This window comes from Bidens hawaiensis, unplaced genomic scaffold, assembly GCF_021521415.1.
Source record: "Bidens hawaiensis isolate Kalapana, Puna unplaced genomic scaffold, B.hawaiensis_p1.1 tig00019676_1, whole genome shotgun sequence".
Taxonomy (NCBI): domain Eukaryota; kingdom Viridiplantae; phylum Streptophyta; class Magnoliopsida; order Asterales; family Asteraceae; genus Bidens; species Bidens hawaiensis.
Genome location: NW_027492988.1, coordinates 412,532 through 437,483, shown reverse-complemented (window position 1 = coordinate 437,483; position 24,952 = coordinate 412,532). Strand labels below are relative to the sequence as shown.

The window sequence follows — 24,952 nt, the reverse complement described above, 5'->3', positions numbered from 1 at the left end:
AAACACAAATAATATTATCTCATGTTAACCAAAAGAAAACTAATAAGAGCACATAATAAAATGAAACATGTTGGTTATCATCACATGCGGAACCACATGCATGGGAGGTCAAGATAGTCCACTGATCCTCTGGTCACAAGAATTTGTTGGATTTTTACACACAAAACTGATATTTTCTATACAAAAACGTAATTTGGACCATCAGTTGTAGTCGTTAAAGAAGAGAGTCTTATGATAACCCCCGATGAACAAGTCATGGTTCCGCCACTTATCATATAAAAAGGTGGTGATATATTTATCTAGCTTGACAAGAGAAATTATCAATGCCTTGAGATCATTGGAGTTGGCTGCTAACGTGTCGCTAAAGATGAAAGAATATGTGATGGTGAGTAACAAGAGCAGTTTTAATGCAGGAGATGCCATCGATTTCAAGATAATACTAGACTTTATTTATGCATGCATATATATAGGAAACTCAACTTCATTGTTTTCTCAAAATTAGTCATCTAATATTGTTGTTGTAACCATCGGATTGAGTGTACTACAAAAGCCGTCTAAGGCGTGTTTTGACAATGTTAGGTTAAAAATCCCCGCAGGTTATGAGCTGTCACTTTTTATCTCAACGATATGTGTCATATAATGTAGTTAAAAATTGTCGATCGTCCAATCAAACCGTGCTGACTGTTGAAATAAGCATAGTGATCATACAAAGTCTTGCCACCCTTTATGCTTCTTCGTATGCTTTTTAATATTTTGTGAGCTGACTTGTTTGTGATTTGTTTAACTTAAAGTCTGTCTTTTATCAATGAACGGATGTGAACAAATTTTAATGCCCGTACGCACGTTAAATAAAGTTAAATGAAGTGATCTAAAAAGTGTGTTCATATATATAATTATACATATATATTTATTTTTTATCATTGTTCATTTACGATCAAAATTTAGTATCATGTGTGTTCATATATATAATTATACATATATATTTATTAAACATTTTTTTTATCTAATATGTTTATATATATACCTAAATGCTTACTATAGAAAATGATATTACGTATAGTTTATTTAACTATAACATTTTTTCACAAGTAACAATTAGAAAATCTACATATTTCTTTTTAAAAGTAACAACTAGAAACTCGATCTATACGAAAAAACATTGACAATCATATATATATATATATATAGAAAAGGAACACACACAAATAAGAAGATATATGTTCGTTTCAAGTCTTCCAGCATGTCCAGTTAAATTTATAAAAACAGACACGGATAAGCCCACATTCATGTTCGTCCAGTTCATTTTCAATCCGGAACACCATCATTTTGTTATATGAACCAATATTGTCTTCAAGAGTACCAATTACCACTTACAATTCTTATTTTAGTTATGTTACCGCAAAAGAATCTTAAATACATAGTTTCAAATTTTCAATGATTATATTATCTTTTGTAATTGCATAATTTTATTGTTGGTGCATCATATTGCATTTCATCTTTGAGTCGACTTTAACTAACAAGGCATTAGGCATGGGACTTGAATGTCACATCACAGTTATAGCCTCGAAAAGGAGAATGGTCTTCTGTTGAAACCATTTTCAAAGACCGTAAACCAATGTTTTCATAACCAGGCTGGACAATGAACCAGACATTGGACAAGATTTAAAAACCAAATCACATTATATATAAATTAACAACAAATTTATCTTGGCTTCATTGCATGTTTAAATCCGACGTTAATATCACTATTAATCATTCAGCCTTAATCTTGTCTTGGAAATTTTCGAAAGAATGTAGCATACACACACTTTTGATCAGTACCAAATTCTCTACCAACAAGTATACTATAATAATGCACATTTTTTTATAAAAATATATTTCTTGCAGAAAGTTGATTTATATTCCAAAGTGAAACTTAATACATCACATCTAGAGAAAATGTAAACCTGTTCTATAAGTTGAACATAGTTTAGGGGGTTTTATGAAAGTTTTCAGTTAAGTTAGTTAAATATTTTTCTCTTTGTAAGTTCTGTTCATCCGGTTATTCTGTTTGTTCCTTGTGGAGTTGGTATCCTCTGCAAATCTGATCTCATTTTTACAAAATTAGCATTCCTGAATGCTTACCTTCTTTTCTTCGATCTCGTTCCAACGATCCCCAAATCGTTGTTTTTTATGCATTTGGTGATTTAAAATTCTTTGTTTTCCCAAAATTTTGTAGGAATGGCATATAAGGTGGATCACGAGTACGATTACTTATTCAAGATCGTCTTGATTGGGGATTCTGGTGTCGGAAAATCCAACCTGCTTTCCAGATTTACCCGGAACGAGTTTTGTTTGGAATCTAAATCCACCATTGGTGTTGAGTTTGCTACAAGGACTCTTCAGGTTTTTGTTTTTGTTTTTGTTTTTTTTTTTGTCTTTCAATGTTGTACAAAATTATTTCTTTGTATACAATAGGGGCGCAAATGAATCGAGCCGTTCATGAGCTATTTGAGATCGGATCGATAAAATACATGACACCAAACGAGCCGAGCCTTAAATAAATCTCATTTAGTTATTGATCCCGAGCTCAAACCCTGTACCGGAAGCTTGTTTACCTTTGTCGAGCCTTAATGAGCGTTGTATATTTTTAAATTTTATCTCTTTCAAACTTCTATGTATTAATTTCACACTGCACAATCGAACCTTGGCTTATTTAAGGTACTACACGAGCTCGAGCTGAGCTTAGGCTAGTTTAAGGTTTTAATCATAATATATGAAAATAATTAAAAACGTATATAAAGTAATTAAGAAATAATAAACAAGCCGCGCCCGAGCTTGTAAAAACGACTCACGAGCCGAGCTTGAGCTTTAGAAAAGAACACGAAACGAGCTGAGCTTAAGCTCAAGCTCTTTAAAGTCAAAACAAGCCGGGCTCGGGCTCAGGCTCGGCTTGGCTCGTTTACACCCCTAGTATACAATGTGACGTTTCAACGACTCGAACAATATTTTTAGGAGTGAAATTGATGTATATTTATAGTGCCTGAAAGGTGTTTGATGAAAGTCCCCACAGAGGTTAATCGATCATAGAATGTGGATTCACAATCACAATGTAATGCAGGTTGAGGGCAAGACTGTGAAAGCACAGATATGGGACACGGCCGGTCAAGAAAGGTACCGAGCGATCACAAGCGCATACTACCGAGGCGCAGTAGGTGCACTTTTGGTTTATGATATAACAAAGAAACAATCATTTGAAAACATTGTGAGGTGGCTTCGTGAGCTGCGGGACCACGCAGACGCCAACATTGTTCTTATGTTAGCTGGAAACAAATGTGATTTGAAGCATCTTAGAGCCATTTCAGAAAATGAAGCACAGGCTTTTGCAGAGAAAGAAGCGTTTTCGTTTCTAGAAACTTCTGCACTCGATGCACATAACGTGGAGAACGCGTTCCAGTCGATTTTGCTTGATATTTATCATGTAGCAAGTAAGAAAGCCTTGGCTGCACAAGAAGCAGCCTCTTCGGTTCCTACACAAGGCACCACTATTAAGGTTGAGAACAATGATTCCAAAAGGTCAGTTTGTTGCGGTAATTAAGTGTGTATTATTCTTTAAACATGTTTGAGTACACGAATATACACTTGACGTGACGTCTTGATGGTAAACCTAAATATGTCACGCGCTTGCACCGTTGATGTAACACAAGAAAACAAGAGTGAAACAAAGGAGAAGATGGACTGCTAACTGCTAAAAGCATTGGCATTTATTGTAGGCATATAGAACTTCCTATATGTAATATTCGTTTGACCTTCGTATAATATTATTTGTACAAACGGTCAATACTTCGTATATGTAATATTGTTAATTCCTGACACGACACGAGAACACTAACCAACCAGTCACACAGGAAAGCTTCCGGTTAAGAGAATGTGATCAAGTGTGCGACGTAAGCCATACGTATTAACAGCTGCATTAGCAGCTCTAAATCCGCCTCCATATGCTGGTGTAGAATCATTAGCTATTTGATGCTTGAAGAACTCGCCTAGCTAATTTTCTAATCTTGATTTTCCACCTTTCTTTGAAGCCGAAGATGATGACGATGACGTGGCTGCTGACGTGGAACTTGTTCCCGACACGATCTCTGATTCTAGCCACATATATGAAAGCACTTGACATATACCTTTTTCCACTTCCGGATTTAGGTTTCAATAACCTTGTTAAAAAAAGCAAAGCAGATTATTATGTGCACAAAAGGATGATAATATATAGTTTCTAGTTAGTTACCTTTAAAGCGCAACCAGCTATGCATTAACTCATGAGCTAGAATGGCACCGGTTAGTAACCTAGGGAGACCGTAAAGAACAAGAATAGCGGTAACTTCACATCTTCGGGTCAACTTCTGAGGTTGACTTCTCATTCCTATCAACCCGTGACCCCCAACTTTCGGCTTTTTTTGTACCTAAAACACACAAAATCAGATCATATCATCATTCAGATCAAAGAAAATTTGAAAATGACCGAAAATTAGTAAGGCTTACACTTGCAACAGTCTGCTCCTCTGAGAGACAAAGACCCTGTGTCTCGGGCATGTTATGGAAACCATATGTCTCTTTCACAATAGCTTCATTAAGGGCTTGTCTTTCAACAAGTAACATGGGAACTTGTTGGTCAAGTTTCATGTTCATTCCTTCATAGTAGTCTCTAATAGTATGGTAAAGCGGTTGGCAGTCGCCAGTATCTATTATTGCAGATTCCATGCACTCCAAACATAAACTCCGCCCATCTCCTAATGACACGTATCTTGTGTTCACGGACTTTAAGAAACACAAACATTAAAAAAAAAAATCAAACGATTCGATAATAAGATTAATTAGACATGACAGATTCTGAAACGATACCTCTTGTCGATCACAACTACAGCATCGTGCAGTGTTATCATGTTCGTGTACAGGACAATATTTCTGTGACCAGAATGGATGGCATCGATACTCGATCAACCCGGCTCCGTTAGTGGGAATCTTTAAGAAAAGTTATATTCACATATTAGCACTATAAAAGTTAGTTGCATAAAAGAGGCTTAAATTTCAAATGTTTGATAGTTAATTACATATTGTAAGCAGACTTCACACTTTGGATGTGTCATGTCTTTGAAACAATTCTTATGGTATGCATCCTTCCCTGATAATGAGAACTTAAATCAACAAGAAAAGATATTATGATCATTTGACCGGACAACGAAAACAATATGGCAAAGAAAATAACAAATTAATCACCTCTTGTTCTGTGATCGGGTAACGACAAACACGACAACAAAAACATTCGGGGTGATAAAACGTCCCCATGCATCCTAAGTAATTTCCATAACCAATGTCACGGTTGCAGCCACCGCATATTCTACAAATATAAGAATTAGATAGCCATTTTTAGCATTTTCGGTTGAAAATGCATATTGATTAATGTCTAATTGTGTGTCATAAGTGTACCTATATCCTATTGGCTGATATTCTCTAGGAACATAATTAGGAGGATATGAAGAATGGTGGTCATCTTGAACTGGTTTAGCATGGTCATTTTCATTGTTGGGTCGTCACCCGAATCCTAAACAAATATCACGCAAAAGTGTTTTTCTCCGGTTAGTTAACACTAGACAAAATAAATGTACGAAATACTTTCTCTTAACTGTAACATCTTACCATTTGGTTTGTTTAAACCTTCAGCCAAAGAAAGTGAAATTGCTCGATCTAATTCTTCCCTTTCTTTATCGGTTCTCGCTCGATTGTCCTGATTAAGTTTATAAAATTTTAATATGGTGTTAGTTCATAAGAATATTAATCAAGATGAAAATTTGGGTGATCAAGAAAAGTGAATGCTTTTTAGTTTTTAGCACTATAATACAAAACACACTTTTATACTTTTTACAACCAATAAACATCATCAAAAGTTTAGTTTTGATGTCTTCTAAACTAAATAAGCAAAACAATATTTACCAATGATCTCAAAGGAACGCGTAAAACCATGTTTTCGTCTCCAATATACTGTGAAGGACGCCGATGCGTGCCACCGACCAACCCCCGATTACTAGAACACCCTCTAAAAAGCTTGATCAGCCATCTCATACACCAAGATTCTTCTCTGTGTGTGGAAATTAAGAAACAAATTAGCAAATTTCACATGTAAGACTATTGTCTAACATCTAATCTCACACTGATTTAAACGGAAGTCCGGATAGAGGTTGGACGACCATTTTAACCAAAATTTTTCATAATCAGAACGACAGTCCAGATATTGGCCGAACGGTTGTTATGGCAAATAATTTTCAAAGTTTGACCTTGTGTGGTCAGAACAACCCTTTGGATATTGTTCAAACATCCATTATGACTAATAATTTTCAAACTTGACTTTCTTTGGTCAAAACAGTCGTTAAGAGTGTTTTGTGGGCGAACATTTGAAGTTTGAACAATATCCAAACGGCAGCTATGACAAAAAAATAATAATAAAAAATCTTAAGTTTGACCACCTAAGATCATAACGAAAACAGCCAATTTGACCAATAATTTTCAATCTAACTTTTTTGTCAGGACGGCCGTCTAAGTCTTTTGTGGATGTCTCCGTTTAATAATGTGAATAAGATGGATGTGGTGTAGTTGTAGGACGACCCATAACAAACGCAAAACTAGTGTTGTTTTTGCATACCGTAAGTACAAGGCGGAGAGAGATGAGAGGCCATATGTATAGATTCGGCGCCGGAGATAGAAGAAGGGGAAAAAGCAAAGGCGTGAGTGAAAAGGACAATGAAAGAAAAAAGAAAGATGGCTGCAAAGAGATAGGCATGATGGCATCATTGGTGATTGATTATTAAAGGTTTAGTTTTAGAGAAAGTGGAGAAATGAGAATCTATGATGGCGAAAGGTAAGCTATAGATTTCATTTCATAATATAGAGAGATTCGATCTTCACTTGAGAAAGCAAAGAAACAAAGATAACTGGAGAATATATCTTGATGTCAACAAAGTTAATGGTTATTGGTCACCTTAATTGATAAATAAATTATTGGAGCAGTGTATATATATGTCATCTTTGTGTTTGTAACTAAGTAATGTGTAAGAGAGGGAGAGAAGAGAATTGAGTTTGAAGCTTTGCATCTTCAAGAACATGGTTCTGGTTTTTTGCGCGTAGTAAATTAAAAGGGATATAAACATATAATGTGACATCTAATTTCACACCGTTTTAAATGACTGTTAGGATAGAGATCGGGCAGCTTTTGATCAAATATTTTCAAGGTTTGACCGACAATGGTCGTAACTCGTAGTGGTCATTCCATCCTATGTTATTTCAAAACAAAACCCACAATTATAGTTTTATCTAAACCGAACATAAACCGAAAACGTGAAAGCGAACATAAACCGAAGACGTCGAAACCAACCATAATGAAAAAAAACAAACCGAAAACTTTAAAAAACGAACCTGAACCGAGCCAAAGCCGTGTTTTTTTAATGAGCTATGACGACGGGGGAAACAATTTAGTTGTTTTACTTTTTCCGTTTTAGATTCATACTTTTTCCATTTGTATTTTAAGCTTAGGTCAAGATGGATTAACTTAACCCATCTTGAGTTCTTGACCTTTACCCATCTTAATCTTTTTTTTTAAAAAATAACCCTCTTGACCCAATCCAATCCAATCCAATCCAATCCAACTCATTAATATTGTCACCTCTAACTAGGACTAATAATTTTCAAAGTTTGATCCCAATAGTCCGAATATTAGGCTATTAGCCAATGACTGTTCTAACCAATAATTTACTAATTTGATTTTTTTTATGACAAAACAGTTGATGGCGTGAAATCAGATGGGATGATGTGACTTGACCCCAAACTATACTAAATGTCTTCAAGAACAATTTTGACGGTAAGTTATCGCTAAACTTATAATGGTCCTTTGATGGCTATTTGCGTGATTCTCTCAAGGAAAAAAGGAGGCTCAAAGATGGGAAAATTTCATGGTTTGGTTTGCTTAATCTAAAGAGGCTTTAATGTCGGCCGTCAATGTTGGTCTTTATATGAATTTTATCTTATAAGTGTGTACGATAATTCAAACAGCATTTTGATGATGGAATGATACAAGCCGACATTGGGAATTGATGTGTACAGTGTACGTTAATTATTCGATATTGTGGTGGCATTTGACATTTCACAAATAGTAGAATAGAATACATTTTTTGATTCCTCGATCAATATGCTAGTTCTTGCATCTTCACATCAACAAAGAATGTGAATATGAATCCGGTGATAACGACTATATACAGTTTGATAAATCATTTGTTCACATGATGTAAGGTGGCGTTAACGTGATGGAATACTTTTCACGCGTAAAACAGGGCCGGCCTAGACCCCATACGGGGCTCGGCCGCCGTCTAGGGCACGGTCTTGACAAGGGGGCACAGAATTATTTTAAAAAAGTATATATGTGGTTATATATTATATAATATGCAAAACCAAACAAAACAATAGTATTGTTTTAGTACAACTGGTTGAAATAGACTTTTCCAAACTAGATTGTTAATACCCGTTTTGACGCGAGTTCGAATCCTTTACTCCCCAAAATTTTTTTATTTGTAGATCAAAGGCTGTCTTAAAGAACTTGTGTTGTCTTTATTTTTATTCTTTTGAATAAGACTGAAGGTCAGTAATGTGTTTGCTTTATTGCAACATAATTAGTTTATTTAGTCTTGAATGAATGAATGCTATTTTTGAATTTTAATTATTGAATTTGAGCGTTGCTTTTGCTTTGAAAATTGTTAGGACGTAATCCGTTAACTACCTAAAATAGGCCATTTTGGTAAAAAAAAAATTAACTTGTTTTAAATTTGGCCGATTTTTAGTACCGTTTAGGGCACTCAAAATCTCGGAGACGGCCCTGGCGTAAAACACACAATTCACTTTATGTACTATAATCGTAAATCCATAACAAAACTTTATTTATAGTAGCGTTTTCTCTTGCTAAAAGACATAAAATGTGAATTTGTTTTATCGTGGGCATGGATTTACGGTTGTAGTAAAATTTGAAGAGTAAAATACGTAAAATATGAAGTCTGAAATAGTAATAAATCATTACACGAATCTTGAAAGGGTCAAAGAAACAATCTAGCCTAACCATTAGGTCCAACTCGTCCGTTCAACCAGTACAATTGCTAACCGGACATATCGAATGAACTTAAGTGATTCCGACAATATTGGATGCGAGTCACTTATGGAGCACAATCAACCTAAATGGATTGAAATGCGGCACCATGTTAAAACTTAAAAGTATAAGGATATACATGAAAGTGTTAAAGATAAACTTCGGCCTAACCATTAGGTCCTATTCTTCGATTCAATCAGTGCAACTGGTAACCAGACATTTCAAAGGAAATCAAGCGATTCCAACATTTGTGGATGCGAGTAGTTTGTGAAGCACACTCAACATGCTAACTGTAATGAAATGGGGCACCATGTTAAAACTTAATAGTATTATGGTATGCATGAAAGTGTTCTTGATGTTTTTATTCTCTATACATATCAAAATTCAAAAGAAACACGTGTTAAAAAGAAACATGTGCATCAAACAACTTAAAGATAAGCTTTTGTTATATATATTAATCCCAAAATCATGTGTTTGCCTTGATATTCTTCAAAACATTTTGTGAGATGCTAGGCACGTTATTGAATAACTTGAATGGTTCTCCTTTTTATTTCAAATCATTTAAAAAGATTTCTTGCATTGTGCTTCCTCTTAAATCTACACATTTAACAAGAAGACTGTTTGTTTTTTAACATCTGTAGACTGCTAAAATAAGCTGAAATTTAAATAAACTGAAATATAAATAAAAAATAGGTAAACACAAAAAACAGTAGTTATCCATCAGTAAATTAGTTTCAGTTTAGGATTCTAAAAACAAATTCCATTTCAGCTTTGCAATTAACAACTGACAACCAATATAAAAAGCTTATAACAAGCATTCACCTAATTCTACTATGGATGTACTTAGCAAAACGATCCAAATCCCTGCGGAAGAGAACAAATTAAGCCCTAGGTTACTAATAAACACCAAAACAAAAACAACTACTCCATATCTTGTATAAATTTATAAACTATTATGTTTAATTTCTAAAATCTCTATCTTAATTCGGAAACAGGAGTATGACATAATAAAAGAGCCATAAATACGAATCGAACGGTGTAATTAGTAATTAATAATTAATTACCAGCTGACGGCATTGGTAAGTGCAAAGCATCTGATCGGAGTGTTGATGAGAAGGTTCAGGCTCCGGCAGGTCCTCGAAGATGAGCAGACGGCCATCGGAGTTAGGGCTGTCGGTGGCTTCAGGCCGTCGTTTCTTCGGTAAAGGTGTTCTCACAATCATGATTATGAACCCTAGATTCGAATGTGAATGTGTGATTAACAGATTAACAGATCCCGGAGCAGCGGCGGCAGCGTGGTGAATGGAGCGGCGGTGTGGAGGAAGCCGGATGGGGCGTGGATGAAGCCGGCGTGGCGTGTGGAGGAAGCCGGCGGTGTGGAGGAAGCCGGCGTGGCGTGTGGAGCTCCCGGATGGGGCAGTGGAGAGGAGTTTAGGGTTAGGAGGAGATGATGATCGATGAAATAAAATGGTAGAAGAGGTTAGAAGTAATAATCCCAACACTTCTGGGAGAAGAGGGCGCGCAGACGTTTTTTAATGAAACGTCTTCGAAAAAACAAACACACTGCAGAGCCCAACGTCTGCGCGCCCTCTTCTCAGTGCAGACAAAAGAGGTGGAGAAGTGCTTCTAAGGAAAAACAAACAGCACCTTCTCCCATAGCACTTTCGCAAAGCTACAACATTACATAAAGATGATATACCCATTCAGAATGAGATTCACAGTTAACACACCTCGTATCCTCCATCATCACGTGCCTCCTAGCTAACGCTTCTCTTGAGGGGATTTTGTCTATATTCGCTCTCCATCCAACGGAATTAACTTTTATTAGGATCCATTTTATCCAAGCATGAATATAGTTATATGTACTGAACAAAGTTCTTTTAATACTTATTTTTAGTAAATAAACAGAAAACGAACCCGATTGATCATTGTCCTTACGCCGTCTATCAGCGTGATCAATTAACATATGTTGATTAAGTTCCTCACTCCAGCAATTTTAATTTCCTGTTTTTCAAATCTCATTCATTGATTGTGAACTAGAATTTAAAGACTAGTATTAGTTTGTCATTAAGAACTTATAAGGATCATTTAATTCATTTTTAAGCCATTGGACCATACTCTTGGAGTTTATCAAAATTCTAACACTTTATAATTGGTTCTAGAAGCTTATTTGATTTTCATAATAAAAAATATTTTTTGATTAAAGTTGTTCAAAAACCACGTCATTTGTTGCTTACTTTTTGCTTTGAATTAACGATCTTGAGGATTTTATGCTCACGGAAGATTTATTCGCTTGGTTTCTTTGGGATTATTAACTCCAATTAAAGTCTACTCATCCTTTTTAGACCGTCACATCCTTCAACCTTGCTTGATCCTAGATATTAGATGATGTATAGAATGTAACTAGAAGAGTGCCCGCGCGATACAGCGGGTGTTAGAACATAGACTCTAGTAATCATACAATAGAATGTGGGTGGGTTGCAGATTAATACATGTTTATTTATTTAAATATTTTATTGGTTTATTAGTTGCATATTGAAATTGTACCTTAATGCTTCATGGAATTGTAAGTTTTAAAAAACATATTGGTTTTGAAAGCTTTTTATATCGAAACGTCGACAAAAATGAGCTCGTCACAACGGTATGTTTTTTTATATAATTTTAAACATAATATATTAAAAATATAAAAAAGTTAAAACATAAATAGAATTGTCAAGTTGTGGGTTAAAGATGAGGGGACAATCTTGTTTAAATTTTTAAAATTATCGTAAGTTAGTCAAAGTTAAGGATAAAAATTTTAAATGTATTAAGAAAAATTGAATAACACATGATATTTAAATGGGAGGATTTGTTTTGTAATTTATAGGTTTATTTATAGTTGCACATTTGAGTTGTATGTTAATGCTTTACTAACTTGTACGTTTTAAAAAACACATCGGTTTTGAAAGTTTTTTATACCAAAACGTCGAAAAAAATGAGCTCATTGCAACAACATGTGTCTTTTTTAAGCATAATATATTAAAAATATAAGAAAAATAAAACATTAAATAGAATTGTCAAGTTGAGGATTGAAGATGAGAGTCAATGTTGTATAAATTTTTAAAATGTTCATAAGATAGTCAAACTTAAAGAATAAAAATTGTAAATATATTAAGAAAAACTGAATAAAACGTGATATTTAGTATGTAAATTATCCTTTTACCATTGTTATAAATTATATCTCATGCTTTAAGTGTTGTAAATTACTTAAAAATTGGTGTCTTAATTTGCCTTTTTTGGTGTATTATATATAGTGTAGATATAGATAATCGTAGGTGGAATGGAATAGATAATCGTGAAGGAATACAAAAGATGACGTTTGATTGATTAATAGATATAAATCACCTATTGCACACGTGATTTGATTCTTTTTTTGTTCCTTATATCATTTCATTCTCATTTTCACAATACTTTTTTTCGACACGACCACCGCCACCACCACCATCGTCGCCACTACAATCATACCTATCCATAATCACTGTCGCTGCTTCCATCGCCACCATTGCACCCCCACCACCGCCACCACAACCCAACAACCCTCACTGACTCACCATCACGTGAACACCACCACCACAATCGCAACCAACACCACCACCCTCGCCACTAGCATCGCAGACCAACCATCACCGTCGTTGCCACCACCAACACCATTACCCTTTTTTGTAAATTTTTCTTTATCTTGAGGTTGATGTATTTTTTTTTTCATTTGGATTACATTTCTATGTATTTTCTCGCTTTCAAAAAAACACAAAGTATTGATTTATCTCATTTTTATATAAACCAATATAACAATCGAATGGTAGTGAATAATGCTTTATTTCAATCTATTGTCTATTATATCCATTTATTTCTTTATTTATTACTTAAAAAACTTTTCAACAATTGGGTACTTATAAGAATATATGCTGTCGTGCTAAAGAATTGTTTTCGATCCCTTCCTTTTAATTAATGAAAAATAGTGATAGAAGCTAAGCATTGTCCAATAGTGGTTTCTTTGAAAAGCAAAAAAATCGAATACTTTTGTGGTGGAGTAATTATTATTATATAACTAAGACATATTTAAGTAATTTATCGTTTGACATATAATTAATATATTTATTTTATCTTTAGATGTTCTTATCGGACATATTATTATTTTAGGCTCAGGCTAAATGTATCATCCTGGTTGCTTTTCATATCCTCTATGGAAAAACCAACTTTAATATTACCCATTGAAATTATATAATTACCAAATTAGCACAAAAACAAGGATTTCATATTTTTTTACAAGTTGCGTTTTTTTTTTATGATTTCGAGTTTAGAGTTTCGGGTTTAGGGTTCGGGTTTAGGGTTTAGGTTTTCGGGTTTAGGGTTTAGGTTTCGGGTTTAGGTTTTCGGGTTTAGGGTTTAGAGTTTAGGGTTTAGGGTTTTAGGTTTTCGAGTTTCGGGTTTATTTTGTAAAAGATAAAGAGGTAAAATAAGGATATTATAAATATATATACTATTAAAATTAAAAAAAAATATATTTTAAATATTTACAATATTAAAACCAAAAAAAGTAAATTAATAGTAATACTTGATAGTTTTTAATTTGATATATGTAGTGAAGATTATTAAGTGAAAATATGTTGTAGGGACTAATATGTATATAAATAATGTTAAAGGGTAATAGTAATTTATCTAATAAGTCAAGGGGGTTGTATATTTAGTAAAAATGATGTAAGGGGGGGGGGGGGGGTATGTTTAGCAGCACACATCCTATAAATTCTTGCACAAATAAGGTATAGCAATAAACATTATTGATTAAGCCGCCTTAATTTTAATATTGGTAATTATTATTGGGTTTATTATACGTATAGCTAGCATGATATTGAACCCTAATCAATGATATCATCTATCTATCTATCTATCTATCTATAATATATATAAACGAAGACATAAAAATCCTATGTGTCGCGATGTGGTCGCTCCCCCTTTTTTTGGAGTCATCAGATTTGCTTGATTTTTAAATGAAGACTTCTTATGCATTTGACCCGAATTGTATGGGTCTTACCAAACCCAGATACTCCTTAAACGGGTTATAACATCTCATTAAATTAAAAATTATTCTCACCAAATTATTTATGTAAAAATCCTATAAAATAGGATATAATAAAAAATAATATCTTATTTATTTTAAAAAAGATATATATTATTTAAATTAAAAAACCAATTTGATAGTAAAAAAATTAAACGGGTCTCATCAAACCATAAGTATATTATTAACTTTCATAAATATTATTTATAATTAAAAAACCAATTTCATAGTAAAAGAAATAAACGGGTTTTGGGTCTCATCAAAACCATATAGCTTTTAAACCGGGTTATAACATCTCATTTATTTGTGAAACAATTTATTATCAAACCATAAATATATTATTGACTTTCATACAATAAAAAAAGTATAAATTAAAAAATAAATAAATATTAGAACAAACAATATAAAACAACCCCGTAATACGGGGATTAAAACTAGTATATATATATATATATATATATATATATATATATCGATCACCTCATCTGCAGCTGCCAGCAACGTACCCTAGTTTCAATGCTTTGAATGATGGAGATGGAGGATATGATATATGGAATATTGTCAAGATTGCCCATCAAGTCTTTGGCTCGTTTCCGGTGTGTATGCAAATTATGGTTGAAATACATAGACGATCATGTGAAAGAAGAACCTCAGCCAATCATGTTCCAATATTCTCCAAGTCGTGACAAGATCAAAATCAGGTGTGGTGTGCGAAAGGAATTAGTTATGGAGTTGTGTTATAAGGGTCGGTCCTACAAACGTCCGCTTGTTGGTAATTCATGGAATGGGCTAACCTTGGTCTCTTATGAACGGGACCCACGTAAGGTTCGTATCTATAGATTTGCACTTATTAATCATGTTACTAAACACCGTCACGATTTGCCACCCCTCTCGATCAGATTAAAACGTTGTGACCTTGACATGGACGGTCCACGCGATGCAGCAGGGATTGGTTTTGATGATTCCACCAACACTTTAAAGACGGTGTTTGTTATCGTTCAACACATAGACCGTGATGTGGCATGCACCTTTGTTCATTCCTCGGGGACAAGCTCGAGGCGAAAGCTAGCACAAGTACCCCCTTATATTATATTATATGCGGTGAAGGTGTATTTGGTCATGGACGTTTGCATTGGTTGGCTTACAAAAGTGAAAAAAGAAGTCAAATAGTGTGGTTCGATGTGAAGACAGAGGAATTCGGGTTAATGGATCCTCCCAAACCAAATGGGAATGACGATGCAGAAGAACAGTTGGTTGGTTTAAACGGTACCGAAGTTGGATTTGCATATGTGGGCCCTGTTTATATCAAGTTGTGGATATTAAAGCAGGATGAAGAATGGGTGTTGCATTGTTGCTTTGATCAGCTTACTCTTATTATGCCCCAGTACAATAGCTATTATGCGGAGGTTTTGGGTTTTTGGAACAGAGATGGGGACATATTATTGACCTACCCTGACTATACAGGGGATCGGTTTTTCGTTTACACCCTCAAAAGTGGTCATTTGCGAGAAATTAATCAGGGGGGTCCATGCAGAGTACCAGATTTCCGAATGTGTCAAAGCAGCTTGTTTTCGCTCCAAGTAAGTGCTAGCTTATTCCATTAAAAAATGCTTAGTTCTCGTTAAGTTTGTTCGTATATGCAATTGTCAAGTTGTTTATTTTGAGTATGGAGCTCCAAATTTCCATTTGCCAATTCGATATTTATATAACCATTAAGTTGTTAACTTTCAAGCTAAGAGTGTTTACAAAAACAGAAGCAAACTAAGATTGTTTTATATAACCAAATCTCATTCACATTGTTTGTGAATTAGAATTATATGACTGGTATTAATTAGTCATTAAGGAACTTATAATGATTTGTTAATTCATTTTGATGTTATTCGATTTGAGCTTTAATAAAACTGTAACAATATTTTATAGTATTTAACTATTTATTTTGCATAGCTTTCCCTAAATTTATAGTATAATTCACCCTTATGTGACGTACGAGTTCACTCAAACAGTAGCGTACCTTTAATTTATTATCCTACAACTTGAGGTGTTTACGGATATATCACCTTAGCATGTTCTGAAGTGATCTAATGTTTAATCACAACCAAAACATAGTTGAATTCATAAATCAGTCACTAGGTTCGTTCAATAATCAAAGTAATGACGAGATTACAACCGAAGAAATCATAAACACTAAGAAGAGGAGATGGGAGATTAAACTAGAATAGAGATGAGAGAAGAACACCAATTTGCTTAAACATTATTTTCATAATCCGATCCTTCAATCTCTCCAGCATATATTCAGTGATTCCGCTTTCACAATCTAATCTCTTGTTGGGCCACCTAAACTGGGCTGGATGGTTGGGCTTGTTTGGGCTCATATCTCGGCTCATAACATGTTCTAACTCGATTCCCCTCTGTATTAATTTCGCAAACTGCTTGCTTGTGTTTTTTGTTATAATTGGAGGTGCACAATGAAACCGCCTAAGGCTAACCAAACAAAACCTCAACTGGACTCGACCCTATGAAGCGGTATTAAAGGAACTGATAAGAGTGTAAATTTTTTTTCTTTTGTTAAGTAATGTTTTCTTGTTCTTTCCTGGTTTATCTAGCGTCCTGCTTAGGGCTGTCATTTTAATCTGTAATCTGAAACCCGACTCGAATAAATAACTCACAAGCCGAAGTTGAGCCTTAGAAAAAGAGCTCGAGCTCTTTACTACAAGCTCGGGTTCAGCTCGGCCGGTTGGCAACACTAGTATACAATTGCGCGTTTTAACAACGAAACCATGGGTTTAGGAGTTAAATTGATGCAAATATTTGCGGTGCCTGAAAGGTGTTTGATGTAAGTCGTCATAGATGTTAACTGATCATATTCACAATCACAATGTGTTGAGGTTGAGGGGGAGACAGTGAAAGCCCAGATATGGGACACGGCTGGTGTTTGATGTAAGTCGTCATAGATGATACTGTTTGTACAAACGGTCAATACTTCGTATATGTAATATTATTAATTCCTGACATGACACGAAACGACACGGCACGAAAACATTAACCACTAGGTCACACAGGAAAGCTTCCGGTTAAGAGAATGTGATCAAGTGTGCGACGTAAGCCATAGTTATTAACAGCTGCACTAGCAGCTCTAAATCCTCCTCCATATACTGGTGTAGAATCATTAGCTATTTGATACATGAAGAACTCGCCTAGTTTATTGTCTAATCTTGATTTTCCACCTTTCTTTGAAGCCGAAGATGATGACGATGACGAGGCTGCTGACGTGGAACTTGTTCCTGAAATGATCTCTGATTCAAGCCACATATATGAAAGCAATTGACATATACCTTCTTCCACTTCTGGATTTAGGTTTCGATAACCTTATTAAAAAAGTAAAGCATATTATTATGTGCACAAAATGATGATAATATTAAGTTTCTAGCTAGCTACCTTTAAGGCGCAACCAGCTATGCATTAACTCATGAGCAATAATGGCACCGGTTAGTAACCTCGGGAGACCGTGAAGAACAAGAATAGCAGTAATTTCACATCTTCGAGTCAACTTCTGAGGTTGGCTTCTAATTCCTATCAACCCGTGACCCCCAACTTTCGGCTTTTTTGGTATCTAAAACACACAAAATCAGACCATATCATCATTTAGATCAAAAAACGATTCAAATGACAAAAAGAAAGACTTACACTTGCAACTGTCTGCTCCTCGGAGACACAAAGACCACGTGCCTCGGGCATGTTATGGAAACCATATGTCTCTTTCACAATAGCTTCATTAAGGGCTTTTCTTTCAACAAGTAACATGGGAACTTGTTGTTCAAGTTTCATGTTCATTCCTTCATAGTAGTCTCTAATAGTATGGTAAAGCGGTTGGCAATCACCAGTATCCATTATTGCAGATTCCATGCACTCCAAACATAAACTCCGCCCATCTCCTAACGACACGTATCTTGTGTTCACGAACTTTAAGAAACACAAACATTAAAAAATCAAACGATTTGATAATAAGATTAATAGACATGACAGATTCTGAAGTGATACCTCTAGTCGTTCACAACTACAGCATCGTGCAGTGTTATCATGTTCGTGTACAGAACAATATTTCTGTGGCCAGAATGGATGGAATTGATACTCGATCAACCCAGCTCCGTTAGTGGGAAGCTTTAAGAAAAGTTATATTCACATATTAGCTCTTTAAAAAGTTAGTTGCATAAAAGGGGCTTAAATTTCAAATGTTTGATAGTTAATTACATATTGTAAGCAGACTTCACACTTATACTGTATCATGTCTTTGAAACAATTCTTATGGTATGCATGCTTCTCTGATAAAGAGAACTGAATCCAACAAGAAACGATATTATCATTTGACCGGTCAACAAAAACAAAATCGTGAAGCAAATAAGAAAAAAACAGTTATAAGAAAACATTCAACACCATCATTTGACCGGCCAAAAAGAACAAAATTATGAAGCAAGTAAGAAAATGATCACCTCTTGTTCTGTGATCGGGTAACGACAAGCACGACAACAAAAACATTCGGGGTGATAAAATATCCCCATGCATTCTAAGTAATTTCTATAACCAATGTCACGGTTGCAGCCACCGCATATTCTACAAATATTAGAACTACTTAGCCATTTTTGGCATTTTGGATTTAAATGCATATTGATTAATTTGTATTATAAGTGTACCTATATCCTATTGGCTGATATTCTAGATGAATTGCTTTAGCATGGTCATTTTCATTGTTGGGTCGCCACCCGAATCCTAAACAATATAACGCAAAAGTGTTTATCTTTGGTCAGTTAACAGTAGATAAAAAAATGTATAAAATAATTTCTTTTAACTGTAACATCTTACCATTTGGTTTGTTTAAGCCTTCAGCGAAAGAAATATAAATTTCTCGATCTAATTCTTCCCTCTCTTTATCAGTTCTCGCTCGATTGTCCTGAGTAAATTAGAAAAATTTAATATGCTGTTATTTCATAAGAATATTAATCAAGATGAAATTTTTGGTGATCAAGAAAAGTGCATGCCTTTTAGTTTCTAGCACTATAATATAAAACAGACTTTTATACTTTTTGCAACCAATTAACATCATCAAAAGTGTATTCTTTATGTTTTGTAAACTAATGTTTGTAAACTATAAAACTAAATAAGCAAGCCGCCGCCCCCCCCCCCCCCCCCACCACCACCAACAATAATAATAATAATAATATTTACCAACGATCTCGAAGGAGCGCGCAAAACCATGTTTTTGTCTCCAATATACTGCGAGGGACGCTGATACGTGCCACCGACCAGCCCCCAAGTACTAGAACAACCTTTAAAAAGCTTACTCAACCATCTAATACACCAAAATTTCCTCTCTACATGAAAACCAACACAGCAAATTAGCAGATTTCGCATTAAGTTTGATTGAGGCATATAGTCGAACACTTAGTGTGCGTTATTAATAAAACCCAAATTAGCACCGTTTTACATACCGAAAGAAGACATCATTGGTGGGTTTTGATGGGTGGGTGAAAAGGACTATGAAAGAAAAAAGAAAGGTGGGTGCAGAGAGATGGGTTTGATGGTATCATTATGATTATTATTATTATTATTGATGATAATTAAAGGTTTTGTTTTTGAGAGAGTAGTGAAATGGGAATCTATGATGGAGAAAGGTACAAGACAGTTTTCATAATATTGAGATTGAGAGATATATTCTTTGCTTAAACAGCGGAAAGTGGGATAACCAGAGAATCTTGATCGGAAGAAAGTTAATGGCAGCCATTGGTCACCTTGATAAGGAGATATGGAGTTCAAACCAGCAATATCTCTCTCACATTAACTTTTTTAAATATTATAATTTTTACTCCAACTATACAACTTCTCAAACAATCTTAGGGGCTGTTTGGTTAATGTTAAACCATTAAGTGCTTAATTAATAATAGGTCTAAATAATTAAAAAAGTCTGAACCAGTACGTGCTGAACCAGTACGTGCTGAACCAGCAAGTGATGTTTGGTTGAACATTTAATGATTTTGTAAAATGACTATTTTACCTTTTAAAATCATTCTATGTACTGAACCAAGTAACCATCATTTTCTTCATTTTGTATATTACAGTAAAACATGTGTTTATAATTTTTATTACATACAATGGCAATTTATATTAAATTTTCATGCATTTTGCAAAAAGTTAAAACCAAAAAGTCGCTCCATATAAATACAAGAGATACAAACACCGTCTCCAAATATAAACTTTAATGTATGTATATTGTTGTAGATAAGTGCACCAACGAAATAAAATAATAATCAAAAAGAAAATGAACATAAGACAATGTGATGTAGTATGCTCCAGTTGCATCAATGCCTTCTTCATCTATGTACATGACTTTTTTGTGTCCTGACTCCTGTCATTGCATTCCAGCCTAAATTTTGCACAACTTTGCACCTGCAAATCATTAACAGTAGGCGTTTCAAATCAAGATACCGCTTCAATTATTAAATGCATATCCAAGCACTTGTTAATTCTACAAACTAACAAGAATTACACGCATTGCAATGGTAGATATTGTATTACAAAAGTTTAGGGAAGATACCGCTTCAATTATTAAATGCATATCCAAGCACTTGTTAATTCTACAAACTAACAAGAATTACACGCATTGCAATGGTAGATATTGTATTACAAAAGTTTAGGGATTAGTTTGGTAGTCGGTACCGGTACCGAAAATCACCATAATTCCTACAATTTTCACCCAAACTAGAAGATTAGAACACATTACCACTAAAGTTCTCAAATGTTTAAAAGTTAAAGTAGTTATTACATTCAAGACATTTTATCAAATACCTTATGTGCATCATAATTTTGTTTACAAAACGAATTATGTATGTGGCTCTTTTAACACAATCTTTCTTCACGGACTTTATAATTTTTATAAATAAAAGCTTAATCATTTAAGCTTAGCTAAATTCGAGTTCTAACGAGCCGACCTCAAGTAGCTCACGAGTGGCTTTTCTATAGTACAACACTATCTATGCATTACAGGTACTTTATCACATATCTAAATGACTAAAAAAGCATGAACTCAACTCTTACGGCCCGGCTAGTTTCGTTACGGTTTTAGAATTATGAAACTGACTGATTGGGAGTTAAATAAAAGAGTAAAGTGCCATTTTCGTCCTTGTGGTTTGGAAAATAATGCGAATTTAGTCCAAAAAGTTTATTTTTTGCATATGGACCCTCCACGTTTCCCAGTTCTTGCCAATTACATCCAAATCACTAACTCCGTTAAATTTAATCGTTAAGTCAGGGGTAGACATGTCTTTTCACTATTTCTTTATTATAATATTATTTTAGTGAACTGCGGTTTTCGTCCTTGTGGTTTGTCCAAATCTGCGGTTTTAGTACAATAGTTTCAAGTTTGTAATTTCCGTACTCGTAGTTTCATTTCACTTGCAATTAAACCCGAATTTATTAACCTCGTTAATTTTGGTCATTAATCCATTTGCGTGCCCCTCACGTGACGACTAGTTTTGTCGTTTCTCTCCTTAAATAAACTTCAGACATAATTCGCAAGCCCCCTCACGTGATGGGTTGGGGTGTACTTGGGGAAAAAGGAAAAAACAAGAAACAAAACTGCCCCTCACGTGAATGGCACACTGATGGGTTTAACGACCAGACTTAACGATATTAGGGAATTTGGGTTTAACTGTAAGTGAAATGAAACCATATAGAAGAAAATTGCAAATTTGAAACTATTGGACTAAAACTACAAATTTAGACAAACTAGAGGGACGAAAACCGTAGTTCACTAAAATAAGTATTATAATAAAGAAGGGTAAAAAGACATGTCTACCCCTGAGTTAACGATCAAATTTAACGGGGTTAGTAATTTGGATGTAATTGGCAAGAGAGAAACGTGGAGGGTTCATATGCAAAAAATAAACTTATTAGACTAAATTCGCATTATTTGCCAAACCACAAGGACGAAAATGGCACTTTACTCTAAATAAAATTCCAACTAAACCAAACAAATTACCAGTTTTGGCAGTTTAAAATCGAACCAACAGATACAATGGATAACAAATTTGATAATTTAAAGTTGTTTGAAGTTAGATAACCAAAGGATTATGCGAAACTAAACATGCAGTTCATCAATTTGTTATGTTAATCACTCAATATATGATTATAACATTACATAAAAGTTTATCACATTCTTTAATAGCATTTCAAATCTAAGAAATATGGGTCATAAACTGAATTAACATATGAGATGAAGAGATATAGCACCTTGGTGAAAAAAAATTACCTGGGTAAGGACGATTAGGTTGCAGATCTGTTAGAAGGGTCGCTCGATTGGGGGAAGGAACGGCGACTGAACGACGTGGGAGAGATGGCAGATGAGGGTTCTTGCTCCTCTTTTTCATTCAGCTTCAAAAACGAATCACAGGCATATTTTTCCATTCAGATGCAATTTTTAAATCAACCAAACACCCCTATGTATGTCTGTGCGATTCATATATGTCATCTAAATGGTTTCATTAAGAGGTAAACAAACAAACACTCCAGTCACTTACTTACTTTAAATTAAATGTCATAATATTATAAAATATTTTATTTTTTTAATTTTTATTTAAATAAATAACGATATAAGAAAATTTTAATAAAAAGTAGATTAACTAAAATATAACAAATAGATAAACAAAAAAAATTACATAATTTAAAATGACTTCTTGTTATTTTTTTTCCTAGGACTTCTTGCCATGTTTTTTTATTCGAATTAAGTGTGGTAAAACTAGATAATAAAATCGTAAGAAACTAGCCGTTAAAAAATATAACCATTAAACTAGTCGTTACGTAAATATATACAAACAAAAAAATACATCATTTTTGATATATATATAAAAAATATTTATATATGTATAATAATATTTTAATATTTTTATAAATAAAAATATGAGTGTATATATATATGTGTGTGGACCACAACGGGTGGTTTTTGGTGGTTTGAAAAATCAAACCTCAAATGTTGGTTTTTTGTTTGAACCAGTCACTCCAATGGTTTAAGTGGTTTTTGGTTGGTTTGAACCATCATAAACAAACCATTGGAGATGATCTTATTAAGCTGTGTGTGTAATGTGTATATGTTATCTTTGTGTTACACTGTTTCCGAGATTCATTTAAAAAGATAAAGAAAATGAAAAGAATTAAGAGAGAAAGAAAAGAAAAAGAATTGAAATTATTTCGTGTTCCTTAATTTAATGAAAAGGAAATGAAAGTAAACATATTTTGTGTTTCCTAGTTGGAAGGAAAAGAAAAGAAAGCTACAATTTTACCATTATACCCTTAGATTTTTTCTTGTTAATTTTTTAACTTCTTTCATTATATAGAAACATAGATATTACATCAACATAGCAGGTAGGCGGGCAACAAGCTGCGCCGCCACCCCTTTCTGAATTGCAAACCCTAACCTGCTAAAGACATACCCCTGTCCATTTGGAGTCGACACATTGCTATACACAACCCGTTGGACCTGGTTAGGAAACAGACAGCTTCCGGTGCCAAGGAGCCAAAGGTATCAAAAGCCAAAGGGACAAAAACATGTTGGTTCTCTTAGCAGGCTTTAGATGAAATAAAAATAAAAATTACATTACTTTCCATTCCATTCCTCGTTACTCGTTTCTCTACCTGAGGTTATGAATCTAAACGAAGAAAATGCAAACAATTAGTAACAGTAAGGGGAAAATCATCCCACTCCACTACTTTTTTGATTCGTTTACCCCCTAATTAGAGGTATCTGAGCCTCTTCTTATACTAATTATCACAATTTAAAGTTGCATTAGGCTACTAATTATCTATGAATATTTAAATATTTGATTTGGATTATAATCTTTTGATAAACATTTTTTAATAATACAAATTAGGGAATACTTCGTGGTGTTGAAAAATAGAAGCATATGGAAAATATATTTAAAACAAACGCCAATCATCATGATTCGCAAACATAATTTGTTTCCTTATATTTTTGCAGTTGTCTTGGTTGAAATATAACTTTTGTAGATGTGTTGGTTGGGATATAAAGAAGAAGGGCAGTAAAGTAGTTTTAACTTTTTTTTTCTTTTCTTTTCCCTCCTATTCTTTTCATTTTGAAGAGAAAACAAATCATATCATTTTCCTTCATAATTATTTTTCTTTCTATTCCTTTCAATAAAAAAAACTATGAAACATTTTTTTCTTCTTGATTCTTTCCACAATCTTTTCCTTTCTCCCCTTAACTTAACTCAGAATCAGAGTTAGTGTGTAACAAAGAAAGAAAAAATTGATCTTGAAGCTTAGCATCTTCAATAAAATGGTTTTGGTGTTTTCTTTGTATTAAACATGTCAACTAAATATTAGTCTACTTGTGACACGTGTTAACTTTTGGTTGTGCTGGCTAAGGCGTAGCCTTTTTAGTCGGCAACACCGGTGTGGTGCGGCCTGATTGGTCTATAAAGTTAGACAGAATTACAGAGATTGTCCTTTATGTTTGCACCAAATTTCACTCATTGTCCTTTATATTTAAAATTAACATATGATATCCTTTATATTTACAAATCTAACACTGTTTGTCATTTGCCCCTAACTCAGATAGTTTTTCTTGTTAAGTCAGGTCATGTGCATTGCACATGAGGTTAAACAGTCATTTTATCCGTTTATTAAAAATATATTAA

General features: G+C 34.1%; 3 protein-coding genes across 3 annotated transcripts; 1 reads left to right on the top strand and 2 right to left on the bottom strand.

The window, feature by feature from the left end:
• The first annotated feature begins 1,898 nt into the window (after positions 1 to 1,898).
• LOC143558979 (ras-related protein Rab2BV-like) lies at positions 1,899 to 3,593 on the top strand. Its single transcript, XM_077047705.1, has 2 exons — positions 1,899 to 2,385; positions 3,101 to 3,593. Exons 1-2 carry the CDS (start codon positions 2,221 to 2,223, stop codon positions 3,575 to 3,577), a joined length of 642 nt encoding a protein of 213 aa, XP_076903820.1. The 5' UTR covers positions 1,899 to 2,220; the 3' UTR covers positions 3,578 to 3,593.
• A 122-nt stretch (positions 3,594 to 3,715) lies between these two features.
• LOC143558977 (protein DA1-related 2-like) lies at positions 3,716 to 18,895 on the bottom strand. Its single transcript, XM_077047702.1, has 7 exons — positions 18,740 to 18,895; positions 18,501 to 18,584; positions 18,291 to 18,410; positions 17,937 to 18,212; positions 17,688 to 17,862; positions 17,268 to 17,617; positions 3,716 to 3,848 (listed from the first exon to the last, which is right to left on the bottom strand). Exons 1-6 carry the CDS (start codon positions 18,806 to 18,808, stop codon positions 17,304 to 17,306), a joined length of 1,038 nt encoding a protein of 345 aa, XP_076903817.1. The 5' UTR covers positions 18,809 to 18,895; the 3' UTR covers positions 3,716 to 3,848; positions 17,268 to 17,303.
• Positions 3,716 to 19,748, bottom strand: LOC143558960 (protein DA1-related 2-like). The gene is made up of 10 exons (XM_077047691.1): positions 19,736 to 19,748; positions 19,473 to 19,618; positions 19,110 to 19,197; positions 18,941 to 19,016; positions 5,254 to 5,374; positions 5,088 to 5,171; positions 4,879 to 4,998; positions 4,519 to 4,794; positions 4,265 to 4,439; positions 3,716 to 4,193 (listed from the first exon to the last, which is right to left on the bottom strand). Exons 1-10 carry the CDS (start codon positions 19,746 to 19,748, stop codon positions 4,186 to 4,188), a joined length of 1,107 nt encoding a protein of 368 aa, XP_076903806.1. The 3' UTR covers positions 3,716 to 4,185.
• Positions 19,749 to 24,952: the final 5,204 nt, after the last annotated feature.

Coding starts and splice junctions, on each gene's coding strand:
- LOC143558979 (XM_077047705.1), top strand. CDS start 2,221: ATGGCATATAAGGTGGATCACGAGTACGATTACTTATTCAAGATCGTC. Junction 2,386..3,100: donor TTGCTACAAGGACTCTTCAG/GTTTTTGTTTTT, acceptor AATGTAATGCAG/GTTGAGGGCAAGACTGTGAA.
- LOC143558977 (XM_077047702.1), bottom strand. CDS start 18,808: ATGGGGATATTTTATCACCCCGAATGTTTTTGTTGTCGTGCTTGTCGT. Junction 17,863..17,936: donor AGGAGCAGACAGTTGCAAGT/GTAAGTCTTTCT, acceptor TGTGTGTTTTAG/ATACCAAAAAAGCCGAAAGT. Junction 17,618..17,687: donor TAGCTGGTTGCGCCTTAAAG/GTAGCTAGCTAG, acceptor TTTTTTAATAAG/GTTATCGAAACCTAAATCCA.
- LOC143558960 (XM_077047691.1), bottom strand. Junction 5,172..5,253: donor ACCCGATCACAGAACAAGAG/GTGATTAATTTG, acceptor TGTTGATTTAAG/TTCTCATTATCAGGGAAGGA. Junction 4,999..5,087: donor GTGAAGTCTGCTTACAATAT/GTAATTAACTAT, acceptor CTTTTCTTAAAG/ATTCCCACTAACGGAGCCGG.